This window comes from Podarcis cretensis (assembly GCF_951804945.1).
Source record: "Podarcis cretensis genome assembly, chromosome: 9".
NCBI classification, from domain to species: domain Eukaryota; kingdom Metazoa; phylum Chordata; class Lepidosauria; order Squamata; family Lacertidae; genus Podarcis; species Podarcis cretensis.
In genome coordinates, this window is record NC_137178.1 from 71,084,394 (window position 1) to 71,105,470 (window position 21,077).

Sequence of the window (21,077 nt, forward strand, 5' to 3'; positions counted from 1 at the left end):
ATCCTAACCAGCAATACCTCTTCACCACATCCAACAAACTGCTTCTAATTCCAAACACTCATTCGCAACCCCCTACCTGTCACCATGGTACTTGGTGAAAAGCAGAAATAGAACTAGGTGCCATCAACGATACCAAAAAGCCGCAGATTATCTCACCTGCTGGTTCTGCATGGCTGTTAAATAGCAAAAGATGCAAGGTGAAGCCTTACAGCAATGACCACAGGGTTGAGCAACAGTTTGAGTACCACATTCCAAGACCTATGCTCCATAATAATAGGAAGAAGAAGAAGAAGAAGAAGAAGAAGAAGAAGAAGAAGAAGAAGAAATTATACCTCACCCTCCCCAGCCAAGACCAGGCTCAGAGCAGCTAACACCAAATATATAATACATTAAAAACACAAAATCAAATGATTGGTTAAGATACAGTTCAAAATCACATTTAAAATCAAAATAACATTTGGTGGGAACCCATGAATCACAACTGTAGGGGTAAGGAATATTAAATGTTCACCAGGCCAAGCCACCCATGCTGGTCCCATGAGAGCCGATACAGCGGTTTTCAACCTGTGGGTCCCCAGAAGTTGTTGGACTACAACTCCCATCATCCCTGAGCTCTGGTCTTGCTAGCTAGGGGTGATGGGAGTTGTAGTTCAACAACATCTGGAGACCCACAGGTTTTGAGAAAGGCTGCGAGAAGAAGCCAAGAGGCCACTTACATACAGGGTCCCATAGAAAGAGGAAAGAAGAAGGAAGGGGGTCAGACTGGGCCCGAACCAAAGGCCTGGTGGAACAGCTCCATCTTGCAGGCCCTGTGGAAAGATGTCAGATCCTGTAGGGCCCTAGTCTCTTGCGACAGAACATTCTACCTCACGGGGGCCAGAAAAGTGGGACCAGAAAAGAGACAGACAGACAGACAGACTCCCTAGCTGCAAGTCAGCAAGGTAGATCAGAAGGATACCATGGTTCATGGTACTGAATGCCATAGAGGGGACCATGATGTATCCCATGATCATCTTACAGTGCAGGTCATCCACCAAGTGCAGTGCAAGTCATTGTGCAAACATCTGTTGCAAACAGATTGTAAACCAGACTGATACGGGATCCTAGATTATCATAGCTAGCAATGAAGGCTTGAAGCTGGGCTGCCACACACTGGAGCATTTTGCCAAAAGACAACACTTCAGAGACTGGGCAAAAGTTATCAGTGGAATCTGAAGGGGGCCTGCCACAACCACTCCCAAAGCCACAGGGAAACCCCCTTTTTTCAAGGAGGCACAAACAACCTCCACTTGCCAGCACCCCACAGCCAGGAGAGGCAAACACGCACCAGGTAACCTGTCCACATCCTCAGACTGCAGAAATTGGAAGTTTTACACATAAATGTGACCAGTACAAGAACACCCAGAACCCCATCTGCAATTAATGTAGAGTAAAGTCAAAATGCAAACAATCTGCAAAGCACTTTGCAAAGGCACACCTTGGTTGCCAGAATATAGACGTCCCATCACCACCCAGAAAGCCTTCACTGGCCAGCACTGTACCTACACAATAATGGTGGGAAAACACATACCATGTTGCAGGTAGGGTGACAAAGGTGACTCCAAAGCATGTTCTACAACCTGTCCTATTGCATTAACCGGAGTCTTTCTCCACTGATGCCCTAGTCAGCATCAAAGAGTCCCTAGAAAAAATGTCAACCAAATAAGCCATTTCCACATTCCAGAGAGCAAGCAAGGCTTTGACAAAATTCCCCCAAAGTCCTCAGGAGCCCATTTAGCCAGCCTCTGCGAAGCCATTCTGACAAGTCTTAGAGGTTTTTGGAAGCCCTGTAACCCCAACCAGGGATTTGGCAAAGGGACTAAAGTCCACCCCTCTTCCTTATTTGATCAAAGGATGGCTGAAATCCATCAGGAAAATGAAAGGTCCACAACATACCCCCCACAACAATGCCCACCAGCTCAGAAAGAGACCACCATGCCACTGGATGAGCAATCCGCCAACAGTATCATGACATGGGATGATATTGGAATACTTTGACCTGGCATAATAATTTGTTTTCTTTCCACCCCACCCCACTCCCCCCAAAAAAGAGTGTCTCAACTCCATTGGTTCATATCAGGCTTGCTTTTCTTTGTTTAGTTGTAGAGATATGCAGGTGGAAGCAGGATGACTCCATTAGCTCTGCTGAAAGACCTTCTCCGTCTGGCTTCTCACCTGGCAGAAGCCCTTCCATCAGTCGGCGGCAGGGGGAAAGATGAGAAGCAGGAGCACTCCACTGCATCTCCTGGAAGGCTAGATCCATATGGATCTTCCCCTCCCTAAACTGTTTCCATTCTAGCTGGTCATAAGAACTATTATGTAACTCAGAACTGCTGTCTGAGTTTTCCAGTTTTCTTCTTCCCCCCTGTGTCTTTTAAAGTCTAAAAGACAAAGACACAAATGAAAAGCTTGCAGGCAGGGGCTGTCTTGTTTTTATTAATTGCATGGAAGCTGCTCTGGGAGCCTTTTTGGCCAAAGAGCAGGACAGAAAGTGTTTCAAACAAATAAATAAAATTTGTCTATTTCACGTCTCGCTACCAGATGATATAGAACATGCTACTCCTGTGCTGGCTGCAATTTTTATAAAGAAGGTGGGGGGAATTTCCACATGACTAGTTGCACCAGAATGCGGGGGAAAGGGGGTGGTGGTGAACTTTCAAAATTAACAGCTCCAACTCTACCTCTGGTTTGCTTTTGGATTTAGGTCCAGGTCACCTACCCATATTATTTTATGCTGGCATAGCTCTGCTGTTGGCACAACTCTGCCAGTGGAAGAATAAAAAACAGGAAGGGAGGGTAATCATGGGGGAAGTGGTCCATGGGTTCCCTTGGCTAGCCTCCTAACAATAACACTACAAGTTTTCTAGGTCCTACATCTGGGTATTGGCCAGTCAAAAGTGTGTTGATTGGCAATGTGTGTAGATCCACAGGGCACACTGACCTCTGTACTCTTCCCGCCTTCACCACAGATGTTCAAGTGCTTGAAGTCACCACAGCAGGCCTACTGCATCTGTGGGGCAGGGTGACAATGCGAGAGGGTGCCCACTTGCCACACACCTGTGTTTATTCCTTCTTTCCCAGTACAGCACTCCATGATTTGTGGGAGTCAGTGCTGTCAACATGGATGCTGTTAGGGAATGGCTGGAAGGAGTGTTGTATACTGTGTTGCTGAATGTGCTGCAGTTTCATGCTCAGGTTAACTTCACGGGGCGGGGCAGACAGGATCTAGGCAGTGCTACCCCCAGGCCCACTGAACCACCTTGTAAAACTTTGCAGCTCAAGTACTCCTGAACTGCATTTCACCCTAGAGTTGCCATCCAACCAGTGCTTTACCAGTCCGATAAACAAAACCAATATACTATCACTAGCAGCGTCAGAAAACTCCCCCTTTTGATCTACTCTGACAACTGACTTTGCCAGCCTTTTGCCAAAATGTGCCAGATTCTGTTCTGGCTCCACCCCTAAGCCACAAAATTTCACCCCCGAGTTATTCCCGGGCTTCAATCCAGTGATCCAGAATTGTAGAAATCCAAACCTGTCATCCCTGAGACCCTTGGTTTGGGCATTTGAAATACTGATACTGGCCCCTAAATATCTTGATATTTTTGCCATTTCTTTACAGGATTAGCGCCCACTAATCCGAAGCCATATCCAAGGAATCGGAAAAATAGCTGCAAGCACTGCAGCTTGAAAACATTAGAAATCAGAGCAGATAAAGACCGTCATCCGTGTCATTAAAAAAAGATGCTTACGTGGAACAGCTTTTCCTTACCTCAAAGATGTTTGATGATTCATTGGCATACTGATTGGAAATGATTTCCGATTGGTCACTGTACCACTTGAGTCCTCCCAGAAAGCTGTCAGCATCCAAGTCATTCACATCTAATTCAGAGAGGTCAAGTTCTGGAAGATCTGGGCAAAGAGGCTGGTCTTCACCAACCAGAGCAGCACACTGTAAAGAGGGGAAGGGAAGATACAGAAATGCTTTCATTAATTAGAGGAAACTGTGAAGAACAACAGCACGTGAGAAGAATTATAGCTCCGTTAACTCACTTATACCACCCAGCAGGTCACTGGAGTTAACTTCATTTTGGGGAAGAAAACGCTGACTTGTATCAAAGGAACTTGGCACAGGTGAGCAACAGAGCGTGTTTGTGTGTGTGCCGGCCTGCTTGTTGGAGAAAGGCTGACCTTTGCCTTCTAAACCACCCTCCTGTGCTGGCCACTGTCTTTTTATTCACAGCCCCCAAAGTGCAGAAGTCGTTTAAAAAGCAAAGAGGGGAGGCCGCGATTTCTGATCTCTCAGTTAAGCCAGAATGAAGCATTATTAGAAGATGCACGGCAACAACCGCAGACAGTAAACCTGTGCCTCTCTCCCTTGGTAAAGTCCAGTTTAGTTTTAAGGTATAATATTGCACGCTGACAGGGCCATGCTCCAGATGTTGGCTCAGACGTAAGCCCCATGGAATTCAGTTGGACTTACCTAGGAGTAAACATGCAAGCAGATGAACTCTGAGGTTCCCCACCCCTATACAGTGGAACCTCAGGTTACAGATGCTTCAGGTTACAGATGCTTCAGGTTACAAACGCCACTAACCCAGAAATAGTACCTCAGGTTAAGAACTTTGCTTCAGGATGAGAACAGAAATTGCACGGCAGCAGCAGCAGCAAGAGGCCCCATTAGCTAAAGTTCTGGGCCTTCCCAGGTTAAGAACAGACCTCCAGAACAAATTAAGTTCTTAACCCGAGGTACCACTGTACAAGGAAGCCAACGAAGAGAGCAAGGAGCTGGCTGTCATGCATTTGTTCCTTTTAAAACTACATATCTACCAGGAAAGGAGGGGAGATCTGGGGCTGCCATTTCCAGCAACAGACATGCCATTCCAGCAAGCTCTGGACTTACATAAGGAAGGCCCAGAATCCACAGCAGAAACTATGATGCAAAAATCAGCAGGAAAGACAGCAACATGAAATTACACATCTCTGTTGGCCCCCCACACATCAACCTGCTAAATGTTTCCAGAATTATTAGCCGTAACAAAACTCTGGGTAAACTACTATAAGCTAAGCTATAACAGCCTCATAATAAGCAGATTTTGAAATATTTCTCATGACACAAAAAAGCCAGGCACCTGCCAAGTAATGACCAAATACCTATAAATGTCACATTCCATTTACGGAGTCTCCCAATCTATAGCTTCACTTTCCAGCTAGGAGCACAGTCTCAGACCATATTTCTGTTGGCTAGCATCTTGCCATTCACAGGCCAAAATTGACAGCACCACTAATTGGCTTTTCATAGCTTATCCTCAGCCAGAGATAGGAAAGACATAGCCATATCTTCACAACAGTCTTGGGAGGTAGGTAAAAGCTCTTCCTCTTTTGTGGACTGAAAACCAGAATAGGGCAATGGCAATGAGACTAATAAGGCTACCCCCAGGCACGGGAGATGGCAACCCAACTCTGCCTTGCCCATCTGCAAGCATGCAAACAAGGATGGCACCTTTCCCCTCCATTATTTGAACTCCTACCTCTACTAGGTCCACACCCATTGCACATCACTGATATGCCTCTTTCCTTCTGGGATATACAGCTACTTCTTCACACTAAGTCTAGAGAGTATTCTACATCCAGGATTATTGAAATGCAGATGGGGAGCTATTTAGGGAGGCCTGTGTGTGCACCTCATATTCACATAATCAACCACAAAAAGTTTTCCAAAATGCACCACTTTTTCTGAAATTTTGATCATGGATATATCCATGAGTGGGACGCGGGTGGCGCTGTGGGTTAAACCAGAGAGCCTAGGACTTGCCGATCAGAAGGCCGGCGGTTCAAATCCCCGCGACGGGGTGAGCTCCCGTTGCTCGGTCCCTGCTCCTGCCAACTTAGCAGTTTGAAAGCACGTCAAAGTGCAAGTAGATAAATAGGTACCGCTCCGGCGGGAAGGGAAACGGCGTTTTCGTGCACTACTCTGGTTCGCCAGAAGCGGCTTAGTCATGCTGGCCACGTGACCTGGAAGCTGTACGCCGGCTCCCTCGGCCAATAAAGTGAGATAAGTGCCGCAACCCCAGAGTCGGTCACGACTGGACCTAATGGTCAGGGGTCCCGAGTGGGCCTGTACATTTGCTGTGAACTACATTTGCCCCTTTTCTCCCCCCCAAAATATGAACTGGCTTCTTGCCATGTGGTAAGGGACAATGTATGGGTTGCAAACAGCTTCTTCAACAACCCTTACCATCTCAAGCAATCATTTTTGTTGCTATGGCAATCCAGCTAGTCCAGGCCAGGACTGAGTAGTCATGTGTCCTGGCAATGATAATAAGAACACCAGGGTGTCCTATGCAGGATAAGATCCTGTGGAATGTATCCCATTTGTCCAATAGCTGGGCCAGCCAATCCTGCAATGCCTGTGTCATACACAACTTGAAGTGGTGCTGGCTATCAGATGATGATCTGGTGGTTGCTCCCACAACACTCCCAGCAATGTACGCATCTTCTGTTAAATGAACATGGTGCCATTATTTACCATACAAGGGAAAGCATTGCCACTGGAGGCTAGTGTAGTTGTCACTGTATATTCACTCCAGTCTTAGTGGGTGACAGTTGCAAATGTCCCTGGGACTGTGCAGGAGCAATCATGAGATGATAGAAGCACAACTTCTACAAGTGACTTATACATGGAGTCAAAAGCCCGTGTTTGAGCTGAAGTATGGAAAAAGATGTTTAATGTTACCTAGCCCGTAGCTTGGTTGTAGTGTGTATGCGCTGCATACAAACATTCCCTGACATCAGTGGCGTAGCGTGGGGGGTGCAGGGGGGGCCGGCCACACCGGGCACAACATCTGGGGGTTAGGGTTAGGGGGCGCAAATCCACGGGTTAGGGGGCGCAAATTACTTGCCTTGCCCCGGGTGCTGACAACCCACGCTATGCCACTGCCTGACATAAAGAGTCCACAGAGCTAGGAAAGACCTCCATCTGAGACCTGGTGAGCGGCCACAAAACTGAACAGACAAGAAGGAGCAAGGTGGACCAGTGACGTCTCAATGTAAGGCATACGTATGATTTTATTGATTCAATTGTTTTTGTTTTTACATATTGATGGTTTATGCTGAAATCTACCCCGGGATCATGGATTGATTTCACTACCCATGAAACTCATTCTTCCTCTGAGAACATATTGCTAAACTGTTAGAGCTCCGTTATACAGAGATGTTTGAACGTGCAATTGTATTTTTAAAAAAATCTTATTACTATACTTCCATTCTGATCTTGTGGGGATTGACATTTGGCTCTGGCAAGTTTTGCTAGGTAACTGTTACATATGGAGAATCATTGCAAAGCAAACCTTGTACTAATACTACAGCACATTCCACTAATACCTTTAGGCAGCATATATTTCCGTAGATGTCTCAGCATCATTTAATTTAGATATCAGGCTAACTGAAGATACATGTCTTTTTACAACGTATCCACAACTGTTCAGCAGTCACAATGTGGGTAAGGCTACAGCTACAGCCTTGTGAAAATTTGTTTTTAACTACATAGCCACAAACACAAATCCTACAGAGTTTAATGCCACAAAACTAAACATGGTGCTGAACTTTGCAACTGAACTAATAGTGACTCAAAAGTGCTTAACTTTTGCTGCATTGTGTCCGTAGTATATCTTCAGCTTTTATTTTATTTTTTCTGCATAAGCCAGAAGTCCCCTGTGTTGGCACCCATATGAATTAGCAATTATGTTGTTAAAAGGTGACACAATGTAGTCAGTTTAACAATGAAGATTTCCAGCCTCCCACCTTCCATTCCCTGGATTTATCTGTGTCAAATGCAGCAGCCAAAACACCCCGCGAAAAATGCACATGGATTTCAGATGCCACGGCCTGTCATTCACCCTCAAAGATGGTATAGTTTCCCTTATTTATAATCTTGCTCGAATGAGGTCAATTAAGGTGAATGTATCAGTAACCTTAAAGCACCCTTCCCCCAGCAAACATAGGAATTCAATGTCTGTCATGTCACATTTCAACAGCTAAGTGCAGGTTTCTTGCTAAAGTTGGACTTCAGAAAAATAAACTTCCTGAAACATTTGACAGGCAGTCCCTGAAAGAGTGACTCCAGCACTGCATATTCTGCCTTTACGTGTGACAACCTAATTGCAAGGCATGCTTTGGAATAGAGAAACAGGGTCAATAGACTTGGAGAAGCTGGCAAAGGCTACAATTTACTATTCCACTTTCACTGGTCAAGCAGGACGATGCAGGGAATCAGACAATAGGTGCATAGAAAGGGAAACTTAAGGGCTGGAAGGAGAGTCTCTGTTCTTTATTACTATTCTTTGAAACGAGTACAAAGCTGTAACAGTTCAAGGCCTACCTGAGTTATACACACACATATGTAGTATATGGCAAACTTGAAGAAAAGGTGGGGGAAACACACAAAGAAAACTGCATAGCAAGAGTGGTAATGAAAACTGTTTTTCTCCCCTTAGGGGAAAAATAAAAGGCTTCCCCACCCTCTATGTTTCCAATCCTAAAGTTGGCAAATGTTATAATGCAGAAATGACCTTTTCTTGATGCCCAAATGAAATCTGTGATCTCATTAAAGGATAATCTAGGTCTTTGCCTGAAAAGGTAGATTCTCAGCATCATCCCCCAGGTTTGTGTTGTGGAGGTCAGTGGCTTAAAACTGATGCCACAGACTTCCAAGGCACCGTGCTGATCGCTTTACTACTTTTCATTTGTAAAAATAGATTCCCATTCTCTCTCCATCCCTCTGCACCGCCTAGTTAAAACTGGATGGGTTCTCTCAATAGGTACACATTTTTCAAAAAGGCCTGCAGTGGCCATTTTGAAGCAATATAAGAAATAACTGTTCTATTTGGGGCAGGGGGGTTAAAAACAAAGGAAGTCTTCTCTTCGCAGTTTTCATTTCTCTCTAATGACCCGAGTGTCACTTTTTAAAAAACAAATGGAATATCTGAAGTGAAGCACGCTGACTCTTGCCAATGTTGACCTGATAATAAAATCAATGCCTCTAGATATGGCACTACACTTCTAATCTGAGAGACATTAGTAGCAAGTGTTCCTGTTATTAATTTATATTTGGCCTTTGAATGATGCCAGGTTTAACACTCCGAGTCCTGTAACTGTCCTCATCTGACTGTCCTCGTCGCAGATATCTGGTGTTTGTCTATACATCTCTAACAGGTGCACCTTGCAAGCAATGTCTCTCCACCACCCCCCCTTTTTAAAAAAATACAGCCAACAGCTTAGGCAGTTATTACACAACTATACCCTTAGTTCTGTAATAAGCTTTAAGAGGATAAAGCAGTCACTAAACACAAAGGCTAATTATTGTGCCTTTCTTTTGCCCCCAGATCATTCTCACCCACCCCTCCAAACGCTTAGTTAAAGAGCAAACAATAAATTAGCTTAACTGCATCAATGATAATGAATCATCATAATTAAGCATCATTCTCCGTTAACCTTTTTGGAGGCTCGTGTGGCTTTTCGAAGGTAATTTTTAAAACTAAATGATGGCCAGTGTGTGCGGGTGGAGGGAGGGCTGGATGTATGCCATTTAAATTGCATTAGTGAAAACAATAATCTGTATTTAACAACGTTGTTAAAGAGAGTCGAGGGAGGGAGAGGGAGGCGAGAGAGAGAGAGAGATGATCCCAAACACTGACGATATGCTTAAAGCAAACATAACACCATGTGCATCCTCTTTATCAATCTTTGCAGCCTCGTCGTACATTACCTTCATTAAACAGAGAAACGCTGTGGGACGCTGATCAGTTACTGTGATGTACAGGCCTTTATTAAAGAACAGGGAATCTCCTTGTTATGAACAAGGGGATCTCAAGTATTTTATATCAGAAGTGAATTTGGAGGGCCTCAAAAAAAGAAGGGGGGAGAGCTGCCTATCGTACTTGATGCTGGTCGTACTTTAAGAGGAAAGGCGATTCCCCAGAGGAGCAGGAACAGCTTATAGCCAGTAACCAAACTGTCTGCACATAGGGTCAAAGCTCATGCCACTTTGAAAGATGGTACTAAGAAGCCACCTTATCTGCGATACAACTCACACAGACCCCCTTCCCTTCCTCTAAACAAGTAAAAACAAGAAGAAGAAGAACCCAAACCCAAAAGCAAATAAACGGCTCACTGGCATAAATTATATTTTCTTGTTACCAGCCTGAAATTCCTGCAGGAACACTGGTGATTAAAATAGATCATCACCATTTCCACAGACATTGGTTCCTCAAATAAGCTCCTAGCAGCGTTAGGAATAATGCATGATGGAAAAAACGAAGCCACGGCAGCCGAGACCCGTGCAACAAAAACCAAGACGGCAATCTATGATTCTAATCCACTGGATGCTCCCAGCTGCTCAGAAACAAATCAGGACTTCTGGAGCCAGCAAGTCACTCGCTTACCACTTTGACTCATAATAGCTACAGGACATATGAATTATCCATATCTCTTCCACTTTACTGAGTCAAAACAAGAGATGAAAAATTACGATATGCAAACAGAAGTCGGCAGATGCAAATATTTTAAACATGATTTTTGATGATGATAATTAATAATAATAATGGGAATATACTATTATATTTGCTTCCTGCCCGGAATACGTATATGCAGAAAGCATTAAAGGATTGTACCCAATAATATGTGCCCATGCACCAAAACAACATCTTCAGGTTTTTTTTAAAAGGAGGGGGTTGTGGGGAAGGGAATCACCAGTAGCTTTCTCTCCTGCCAAAGGAAGCATTTAAAGCTGGAATCCTGTGCACACTTAGTTAAAAGTAATCCCCATTAAAAGACTGAATGGAGATGCATAAGGAATGGCCTGTAAAAGTAGCTATCATTTGAGGCTTCTGTTTCGGGATAACCGGGGAGGGGGAAAGTTTTCCCCAAGTTGCAGGAACTTTCAGGCACTACACCATTTCGAACTCGGATATTTATTTTGGTTTGGTTTTCCTGATTGCAAGCATTTAGACACCCTCAAGCCTCTGTTCCTATACTCCAGAAACTCCCAATGGGCTGCTTATTTTCTTCCCCACCCCTGCCTCCGTCCCCCCTCCCCTTTATGAATTGTAGCCAGCAGAAGCTGCAGGTTTGATGTATTGCCATCTATTTTTACTCAAGCAGCGGAGGCAGCAGCAGCAGCACCACGAGATCCTGCATAAACTCTATTCTCACGCTCCATCCTGTTGTCTCAGCGGCACAGAACAAAAGGAAGAGGACTCCTTAGCCCAAGCATTCCAGCAGAAGCGACAGGGCATCTCTTCCCCAAAATCACAGCACAGAAGCCACATTCCCACAACACAGCAACCGATACCAAGCCCGTCTCGCTCCACGCACAAGCATCTCTGCTCTGCAGCCCATAACCCCATATAAAATAAAACTACTTTTTCTTTTTGCAAGTTTTAAAAGGTGAACGACATAATTTCATCTGCCTCACGCACACAGAAAAAGAGGCAGCTTTTTCCCCCAAGCCAGATGCCACTAAATGCCAATGGAAAGACTTCAGACATCGATTCATATCAATATCTCTGTGCATAAATATTGCATATGACTGGAAAGGGAGCCAAAGGCACATAAAAATAGTTTCCAACTGCAGGAGATCCCGATGACAGGAGCCAGTTGCTTTTTTTTTTTTTAATTTGCTCAAGGAACCGGAGCGTAATCTTAAAATAGAAAGCCGGCGGGGTGGGGTTGGGGGTGGGAAGGTTGAGAGAAAAGAAAAACTTACAGGATTAAAGATAAGATGCAGCCTTGCTTCCATTCCAAAAGGCTTCTTTCTTCTAGCTACTTCCCGGCAAGGGAGGGGTGGACAAGATTCAAAGCAACACAAGCGAAAAATAAAAAAGGGAGAAGGGGGGGGGAGGGAAAGGAAGAACAGAATACAAGGAAACAAGCCCTCCAGCTGAGTGAATTTGCACGCAAAAAAAAAAGGGAGAGAGAGAGACCGTTCCCCAAAAAGCTCACCTCGATGTCACTCCAAACAGAGTCCTGATTACACATGTCCCACGCCATCCAGCTCCTGAATGACGGCACCAAAGCTTTGAAACTACAATCCACAGCCAGGGCGAGAGAGAGAGAAAGAGAGGGAGAGAGAGCAAATATACTCGCGCGCAGCCAAGCAGCCCCTTACTGAGAGTGAACCGAAGGCACCTGTCTTACTACTGTTCCAGTCACATGACAAAGCTATTAAAAAGTAGGCTGGCCTGTCACTCACCCAGCCGCCTGCTCTTGTGCCGCTGTGTGCTAAAGCCAAGTGACGTCACGCTCAGAGGCAGACCCAGGCTGGAGCCGAGTCAAGCCCGGTCCACGCGCGCGGGCGCGCACACACACACACGCGCATCTTTCCCAGGCGGAAAAATGGGGATCGATTTATTTTCCAAAGCAATGTTCCCTCCCGCGCCACACCTCCAGAACTCTGCCGTGCCCGGATCCAATCCATTTGCAAGGGGCTTTAAAAAAATAAAATTAAAATCCTTTCTCTTCTTGCGTCCACCCATCTTTTTTTTTTCGTTTCCAAAGCAAGGCAAACGGAGCAAAAGGCTGTTGGTTTTCGAAGTTTGGAAGGAGGCAGAAATGAGAGCCTTGATTTTGAGGCCGCTTGCTTCTTAAAAGACTAAACTTTTAAAGAGGTGAAGGTTGGTGCTGAACGATTTGCAGGGCTTTGGTTTTGTGCAGGGAAAGGAAAGAAGAAGCTGTAGCGACTGCATCGTATTCTCTTTCCAACCGGAGACCTCAAGCAGAAAGCTCTAGTCTTGAGCATGTTTAGGGAAACCCAACTCCCACAAAAGCTTACTCTCAAGTAGGAAGGCACCTCTGGAAACGCAGTAATAGGACAGGAAGACAACTGCCTTGACTGTTTGTCCCATTGGTCAGGTAAACTGCAGTCATACATGGAAACTCCATTTAACCATCACAGCTAACAGCTACTGATAGCCATTTATCCTCTATGACTCACTCAGTCGCTCTGAACCTCCTAAGCATGATTTAAAGAAGAAGAAACCCATTGCTACTAAGAATATCAATATAAAACAACTTTTTCAATGTTTGTGCTATGTTAAATTGCACAGGCTGAATTAGCTGAAAGGAAGAAAGCAGCCCCGGAAGCGTTGCGTGTCTGTTTTATACTCCTCAAAAGCAATGTTGTGATACACAACTACTGTAGTGGGTTGCTGTTGTTGTTTTTAACCCAAACAACTCAAATTCCTGTTTGCTCATTTCCACGATCAGGAAAGGTTCTCCACTGTTGCCTTGGGGCATATTTTTGTATAAACCAAATTGCACACTAACACTGTTGCTGGCCTAGGTTATGCATTTTCTTGGGAGAGCACAAAACATACTCCCAGATGGCAACTCCAAATACTGTTTTCCCTTTCCAGACTTTTACAGGTGGATCTGTTTTATGACAACACAATGGAACGAACTCACAACAAACCCAGCACACCTTTCCCACAACAGGAAAAACAGGACTTTCCCCTTCACCTGAGTCTTAAATTTCTTTTCTTTTCTTTCTGTTTTTTTAAGATTAAAAGCTGTACTTTTAATTAGCCGTGTGCCACAGTCTCTCACACAAATTCTAAATGCGAGATCCGTCATGCTGCGCTACTAGTTAGAGTCACACTACCATAATGGATCATGCCTCTTTGTTATGAAATATTCATTTGGGTTGTCATTTGCAAATTTGAGTATTCTAAATGCTAAATGAATACAATTATTATCCAGAGACAGAATTGAATTGACAGACAGGAAGCGGCGATTCTTGAAACAGTCATTTTCTCCCAGATTCTACGTCCATTCAAAATATGAATCAAGCTGCAAGTAAATGTTTAACTATTTCTTGTCTTTCTCACCCGTTAAGGCTACTTTGCTGGCAAATATAGAAAGGAAGTTAAGCAATGTAAAAAGCCTATTGCTTTTGTTTTACATAGCAAACTCCCACTCCCCCAACCCCCTAAATGATAAAAAGGGTACAAACCCAATGAAATCTATGGACTTCAGTAGTAACTCATGTCCACTATTTTCAGTGAGTCTTCTCTGAAGAAAACTAAGTTGCGTATCACCCACAGATTGCATTTTACTCATTTCTTTAAAGCAAAATGCACCGCGAATTCAAAGAAGCCATTCATAAAAGAGTGGATGGTAAGATTTTGCTCTTATCATGAAGAGAGAGAAAACAACAGAGTGAATTTCTTCCAAATTATATGCTAATTTAATGGAGAAAAATGACAGCAAATTATTGGGACTAGGGGCAAAGGTTATTTACCTCTGCCCTTAGAAAACTCATCTGTGAAGTACAGCCGCTGACTGGCAGAAATGGAGTAGATTTGTATTAATCAGTGGATCCAGCCTTGATGAAATAGTCTTCTGCCATACCTACTTATAATTGCGTTCACTGACTGTACCAAATCCATCACTTTTATGTTTATGTTCCATTCACACCTTTTATAGAATCATATTTATACTGCAACATCTTAGACTGCAGTGGGAAGGAGAATCATATTTCAACCTGCCCGCGTTGTTTGTATTTTCTACAATTCCATTTCACTGCTTTTCTGTCAAATTAGCAAGTTAACTGACAAATAGATAACTACAAACTTAAGCAGTGGTTCAGAAACGATTGGGGCGGGGGGACGACTTTCCTGGCGCATGCATTTCGAAGTCTTCCTACGTGGAACAATGGTTAAAAGTACTGGGGAATTTTTCTACTGAGACAGGCCCACAGAACTGCATTTACAACAGGAGTTTTCGAGAATCGACATCAAACAGTACCTTATACCTCTAGAAATATCGGCGGACTCACTCCAGCACTCCCCGCTTTTTAACAACTGCCTGACTCATAAGTGATTACTATAAATAGCTTCATTAGGGAGTTTCTATCACACTTCCTAAACGTAGTTTGCAACACTTGTAGATCTAATAATAAAAAGCAGGAAGGAATGGAGGAATTGAGAGAAGAAAGTGGTGCCAGTGGTGCACAGCCCACAACAGCTCACATAGCTCAGTTGGTTAGAGCATGGGGCTGATAATGCCAAGGTATCAGGTTCGATTCCCATATGGGACAGCTGCATATTCCTGCTTTTCAAGGGGTTGGACTAGATGATCTGCAGGGTCCCCTGCAACTCTGCAATTCTATGATTAACAGTTTCTTCAATTAGAAAATGTGCTTATTCCTCCAAAGGGTTGGTCACACACCCTATTCTAATCACTACAGAGCACTCATTTATGTGTTTGATGTATTTTTAAGCTGCCTTTCGGGATTAGTCCCCCCCCCCCGGCAATTTGCAATTAGTCAATAAAACAATCAGTTTACAACTTATTAAAAACAGCAAAACGATAAAACATCAACGCAGCCGCAGCGAACAAAACGATCAGGGGCAGATATAATCACATTAAAAACATTACATTTTGATATGGAAGTTCAGTACATATGTGGTTTATATTATATTGGTGATGGCCCATTTACACATAAAAACCATTACTTGATCTTGACTCACAGTGATGAAAATGCATGTGAGGAAAACCTGATGTACAGTGGTACCTCAGGTTACGAATGCTTCAGGTTACAAATGCTTCAGGTTACAGACTCCTCTAACCCGGAAGTAGTACCTCGGGTTAAGAACTTTGCTTCAGGATGAGAACAGAAATCATGCGGCAGCGGCAGCGGGAGGCCCCATTATCTAAAGTGGTACCTCAGGTTAAGAACAGTTTCAGGTTAAGAACGGACCTCCGGAACGAATTAAGTTCTTCACCAGAGGTACCACTGTATAAACAAGAATAGATACAGGCTATCCCTCCCCCTAAAAAGGAGTAAGAATATCAATTTATGGAAGTAGCAGAATGCTTGCCCAGGGGAGATCTACCTAGAGTTTAGGAGTCTTCACTTTTAGGTGGGGGGGGGTATTAAAACATTGTAAATTAAATATAAATTTAAATGCAGGCAGCATATAACTTCTTATAACACGGTGCTCCTCTGCTGCTTACTTCAAGAGTAACTGCCTCCCATGTTCAGAACTTTCAAAAGGGAAGTTGTTTGTAATGCTGAATTATTTGTGGTTCCAAAGCACATTTCTGCAGCCTCACCTCTCTGTCCCCACTTCCCAGCCTCTGCAGTTGGGCTCTCTTTTCCCACTAGGTTTTTCAATAAATAAAAATATCCAGCCAATAATCTGCACAGCATTTATACAGGGATAGCTTAACGTTTTTGGAAGTGTCCAAACACTTGTGATACCAGTGAGGAACAAGTATGCAGCACAATTTATGTGTCAGGAAAAGAAGACTTAATGTGCTTTTCCACTCCACATTGCAGCGCCATTGCAGAAACCATTAGGACCCACTTCTTTTCACATAACAGCTTCTTCACCACTAATGTAAAAGACTAAGAAAATTAACTGAGCATCATTTAACTACACTGCAGTACATTATGTACTTGTTCTTTAACTGCCCATGAGGTGGCACTGTTGCTTTTATGGAACTCTGCAATATGATAGGCGATCCGATTAAAAGAACAGCAAAAGGAATTTCTATACTTGTAAAAGATCCAAATAACGGGACATTTGCTCTTTTAATTTACCTCTGCCTTTACTTTCCCTGCTAGACAGTGAGTTTTCAGGTGGGGGCATGGATTTCAAAAACTATTTTGTGCAGTGCCTAGCTACTATAGGAACTTAGCACATAATGGGAAAAGAACCATTTTTATCCCATTTATTAAGCAGATTCCTGATTAAATCACTGCAGCTTAATCCTTCCCATGCTGTATTTGACAGGGAAGGGATCTTGCCATGCTCACATGACTCACAGGCTAGTGTGGAAATATCCACTGCTGTCTTTTCCATCCAGCTGAGGTCAATTTCGCTCTAGTTCCTGTTTCTCCAGCCAAGGCCAGCATATCTCCCACATGCAGGGACCTTAAAAATCACTATAGTTACAAAACTGGTGATTGTATTACAGTGGCAACGATTTTTGAGTTTCACGTCGAGTACACACTGCAACACAGTACAGAGTCAAGAATGCATTTGCTCCCCCCCCCCCGATGATCTTTATTGAATTTTTAGTTACATACTATACATAAAGGTAAAGGGACCCCTGACCATTAGGTCCAGTCGCAGGCGACTCTGGGGTTGCGGCCCTCATCTCGCTTTACTGGCCGAGGGAGCCGGCGTACAGCTTCCGGGTCATGTGGCCAGCATGACTAAGCCGCTTCTGGTGAAACCGGAGCAGCACACGGAAACGCCGTTTACCTTCCCCCTGGAGCGGTACCTATTTATCTACTTGCACTTTGATGTGCTTTTGAACTGCTAGGTTGGCAGGAGCAGGGAACGAGCAACAGGAGCTCACCCCGTCGTGGGGATTCGAACCGCCGACCTTCTGATTGGCAAACCCTAGCCTCTGTAGTTTAACCCACAGCGCCACTATACATAGACGTACATTATGTTTCACATCCTCATTGCAAAAAGTTTGAAGAAAGTTAGAAAATGTGGGGACAGTGATTACTGACCTCACTTAGAGCCAAGAGATAAGGCTCTGTTCTGATGAGTAAAGGGCAGCAGAACTTTACCGAAAAGCTGGGCTAGCACAAATGGATGCCCTATATGCAGTATATTTACCGTATTAATTTTTTATTAGAAAATGCAATGCTCCCCTCTTGTCTTCTTCATGTCTCAGTTTTCTTCTCAGACCTTCTGTTGTGATGCATTACTACCCCTGTCTCTGAATTCTTCCCACACTCCACATTCCAGTCAGGCACAACCAGTCACCATACCTCCTCTGGCCAAACCACTATCTTTGCACTCCCTCACACTCACACAAAACATGAGCCTGTGCTTTGCAGTGCTGGCCAGGCATGTGGGCTGAGTTGCATAAAGCTGCCTGCACAGTTTGTCAGCTTTGGAGAAGCAAAATGCTGCTGGCTGCCACATGCAATATTTTCTCCTCCCTACACCAGTATCTCAAGCTGTAACATAAACCAAGCGGTTTGAGTAACAGACTACAGATGCAACTCATATCCTTTCTGTGGTAAGGCAGTCAGAACCGTACGCAGTATTCTGGCTACACCTGTTATGTACTGAAGTTCTCACCCTGGGCCAGCAGGGGGATACTGTAGATAGTTTTCACTCAGGTCCACATATGCAAATAAGGGACTGAAAGTGACGTTCAGTGATTGGATAGTTAAAGAAAGTTGTTACAGTTGCGTTGTACTGGAGCTCTATATAAGCAGGCTGGCTGAACCCTTCAGTTCAGTTCTGTTCTGGCCTATGAATAAACAAGAGCTGTTTGAAGAATCGCTGTGTCGTCTGATATGTTCACCCACAACTTAACAACACCCTAGATTTGTATATGAGCATCATGATATTTGCAGAATTCACCCTTTCATAACTGCCGCACACGGGGTTGACATTTTCATCAAGCTATTCTGCACGACTCCAAGATCACTTTGATGACCAGTCACCAATGGTTCAGAGCCTGTTTGCAGGCATTTGAAGGCAAGGCGTCTTGCCCCAGACTGCACCACTTTGCACTTGCTAGCACTGCCATTTAAATACCCATCCACCCAGTTATGGCAGGCAGGAGCTACCCATTGCCGAAGCCTTACTGATTCTTCTTCAGCAAGACTTAGTCTTCTATATACTTGGAGAATTTATTTTTAATGATGTTTTCCACAAGTTTTCCAAGAAGACTATCAAGCTAACTGACCTGTAATTTCTTTCTTTTAATCATTTTTTATTGATTTTCCAATAAAAAACATCCAATTAATATATCCAATCATAATACTCCAATTAAAATAAAAAAACTAAAATAAAAAAGACCAAATTATAGTCCAAATGATAATTATTAATTTTTCAGAGCTCCCCACGGTCTGGATCTCTGAAGCATATCTCCACATCTCAGTCCTGCCTCTCCTCCTTGTTTCCATATTTTCCACATCTTGATTTTGATGCTTTATAATTCTCTGTCCCTGAGTCCATGATTCTCAGTCATGTCAAACATCATATACTTTCATCCGTCAAATACAGCTTTATTAGTATATATTTTTCCAACTGCCTTTTTTATCAACACAGCTTCCTCTGACTCCATTCCAATATGGAATGTTGTCCGAGTCTGTTATCTGAAGCTTAATGGCACAGCAACTCCCAATCATTAATTGTCCAAACTGACCTGTAATTTCTTGCATCCCCCTAGATCGCTCTTTAAAAATTGGTGTTACATTGGTACTGTCCAATCCTCAGGAATGGAATCTGATCTTAGGGATAAGTTATATATTTTTGCTAGAAGATCAGCAATTTCACATTAGAATTTTAAAGAACTGTTGAATGGCTGCCATCTGGACCCGGTGATTAGTTTGTTGTTAATTTATCAATAAGGCCTAGAACGTGGTCTCTCGTCACTACTATTTGCCTCAGTTCCTCAAATTCCCTTACTGAGAAAGTTCAAGCACAGAGATCTGCCCTACATCTTCCACAGTGAAGACAGAAGCAAATAATTAATTTAGCTGATCTGTAATCTCATTCTCCTCCTTTAACACACCTTCTTCTTTCTTGTCATCCAAAGGTCCAATTTCCTCCCTAGCTGGTTTGTTGCTTCAAATGTAGTTAAAAGAGTTTCTTATTGTTGGTCTTAAAAAGCAGAGACATCACCTTGACAACAAAGGTCCGTATAGTAAAAGCTATGGTTTTCCCAGTAGTGATGTATGGAAGTGAGAGCTGGACCATAAAGAAGGCTGATGGCTGAAGAATTGATGCTTTGGAATTATGGTGCTGGAGGAGACTCTTGAGAGTCCCATGGAATGCAAGAAGATCAAACCTATCCGTTCTGAAGGAAATCAGCCCTGAGTGCTCACTGGAAGGACAGATCCTGAAGCTGAGGCTCCAATACTTTGGCCACCTCATGAGAAGAGAAGACTCCCTGGAAAAGACCCTGATGTTGGGAAAGATGGAGGGCACAAGGAGAAGGGGACGACAGAGGACGAGATGGTTGGACAGTGTTCTTGAAGCTACCAGCAGGAGTTTGACCAAACTGCGGGAGGCAGCAGAAGACAGGCGTGCCTGGCGTGCTCTGGTCCATGGGGTCAGGAAGAGTCGGACACGACTAAACAACAACAACAATTGTTGGTCTTCATGTTTAAAGTGATATGCCCCTCATATTTTTTTTCACATGCCTCATTGTTTTTGCCAAAGTTTATTTTTATTTTGCCAAAGTTTGTGTTCCTTTTTGTACTCCTCATTTGGACAATACTTTCATTTTCCAAAAGAGGCCTTTTTGCCTCTAATAGCTTCCCTGACTCCGCTTGTTAACCTTTCCTGATCGGCGGTGTACATTCGAGCTGAGCTTCTATTACCGTGGTTTTGAATAACCCTCCAGCATTCTGGAGAGATTTGACCTCTTGACTTTCCCTTTCAACTTCCTTTCTGCAAAATCCCCCCCCCCCATTTTTAAAGTTTCATCTTCTGAAGTCAAACGTGGCAGTTTTTGACTTCCTTGGCAATTGTTCACTTAAGTATACTTTGAAGCCAACAACACAGTCTTTCCAACTGGTTCAAGAAAACGTAAGTCTTGCACCACATCCTAGGTGACAATTAGGATTATGTCCAGACTCACTTCCCCTCATGTCCATTCTTTGACTAGTAGTTCTAGGAAAGAAATTTTACCTCTTTTCCAGCTCACTCATCTTGGCTTCAAGGCTTTGAGCATTCACATATACAGCCCTACCTCAGGTTAAGTACTTAATTCATTCCGGAGGTCCGTTCTTAACCTGAAACTGTTCTTAACCTGAAGCACCACTTTAGCTAATGAGGCCTCCTGCTGCCGCCACACCACCAGAGCACAATTTCTGTTCTCATCCTGAAGCAAAGTTCTTAACCTGAAGCATTATTTCTGGGTTAGCAGAGTCTGTAACCTGAAGCATATGTAACCCAACGTACCACTGTACAGTAAAAGTTTATACACAGTGCCTCTCCACATATGTTTGTTTTCCTCTATGGCACTAGGAATCGCCACCATCTCCCACTGTA

General features: G+C 43.7%; 1 protein-coding gene across 6 annotated transcripts in view; it reads right to left on the reverse strand.

The window, feature by feature from the left end:
- PPARGC1A (PPARG coactivator 1 alpha) overlaps positions 1-21,077 on the reverse strand; it is a 669,056-nt gene that overhangs the window by 114,005 nt on the left and 533,974 nt on the right. For 3 of the 6 annotated variants that reach the window (XM_079989670.1, XM_079989672.1, XM_079989671.1), the window contains one exon: positions 3,812-3,991. In XM_079989670.1, coding sequence (XP_079845796.1) covers positions 3,812-3,991 — 180 coding nt within the window. Of the gene's footprint in view, positions 1-3,811; positions 3,992-11,803; positions 11,973-12,039; positions 12,226-12,289; positions 12,311-21,077 lie in introns of those variants that run through there. The other 3 variants (XM_079989676.1, XM_079989673.1, XM_079989674.1) reach the window with 3 other exon arrangements.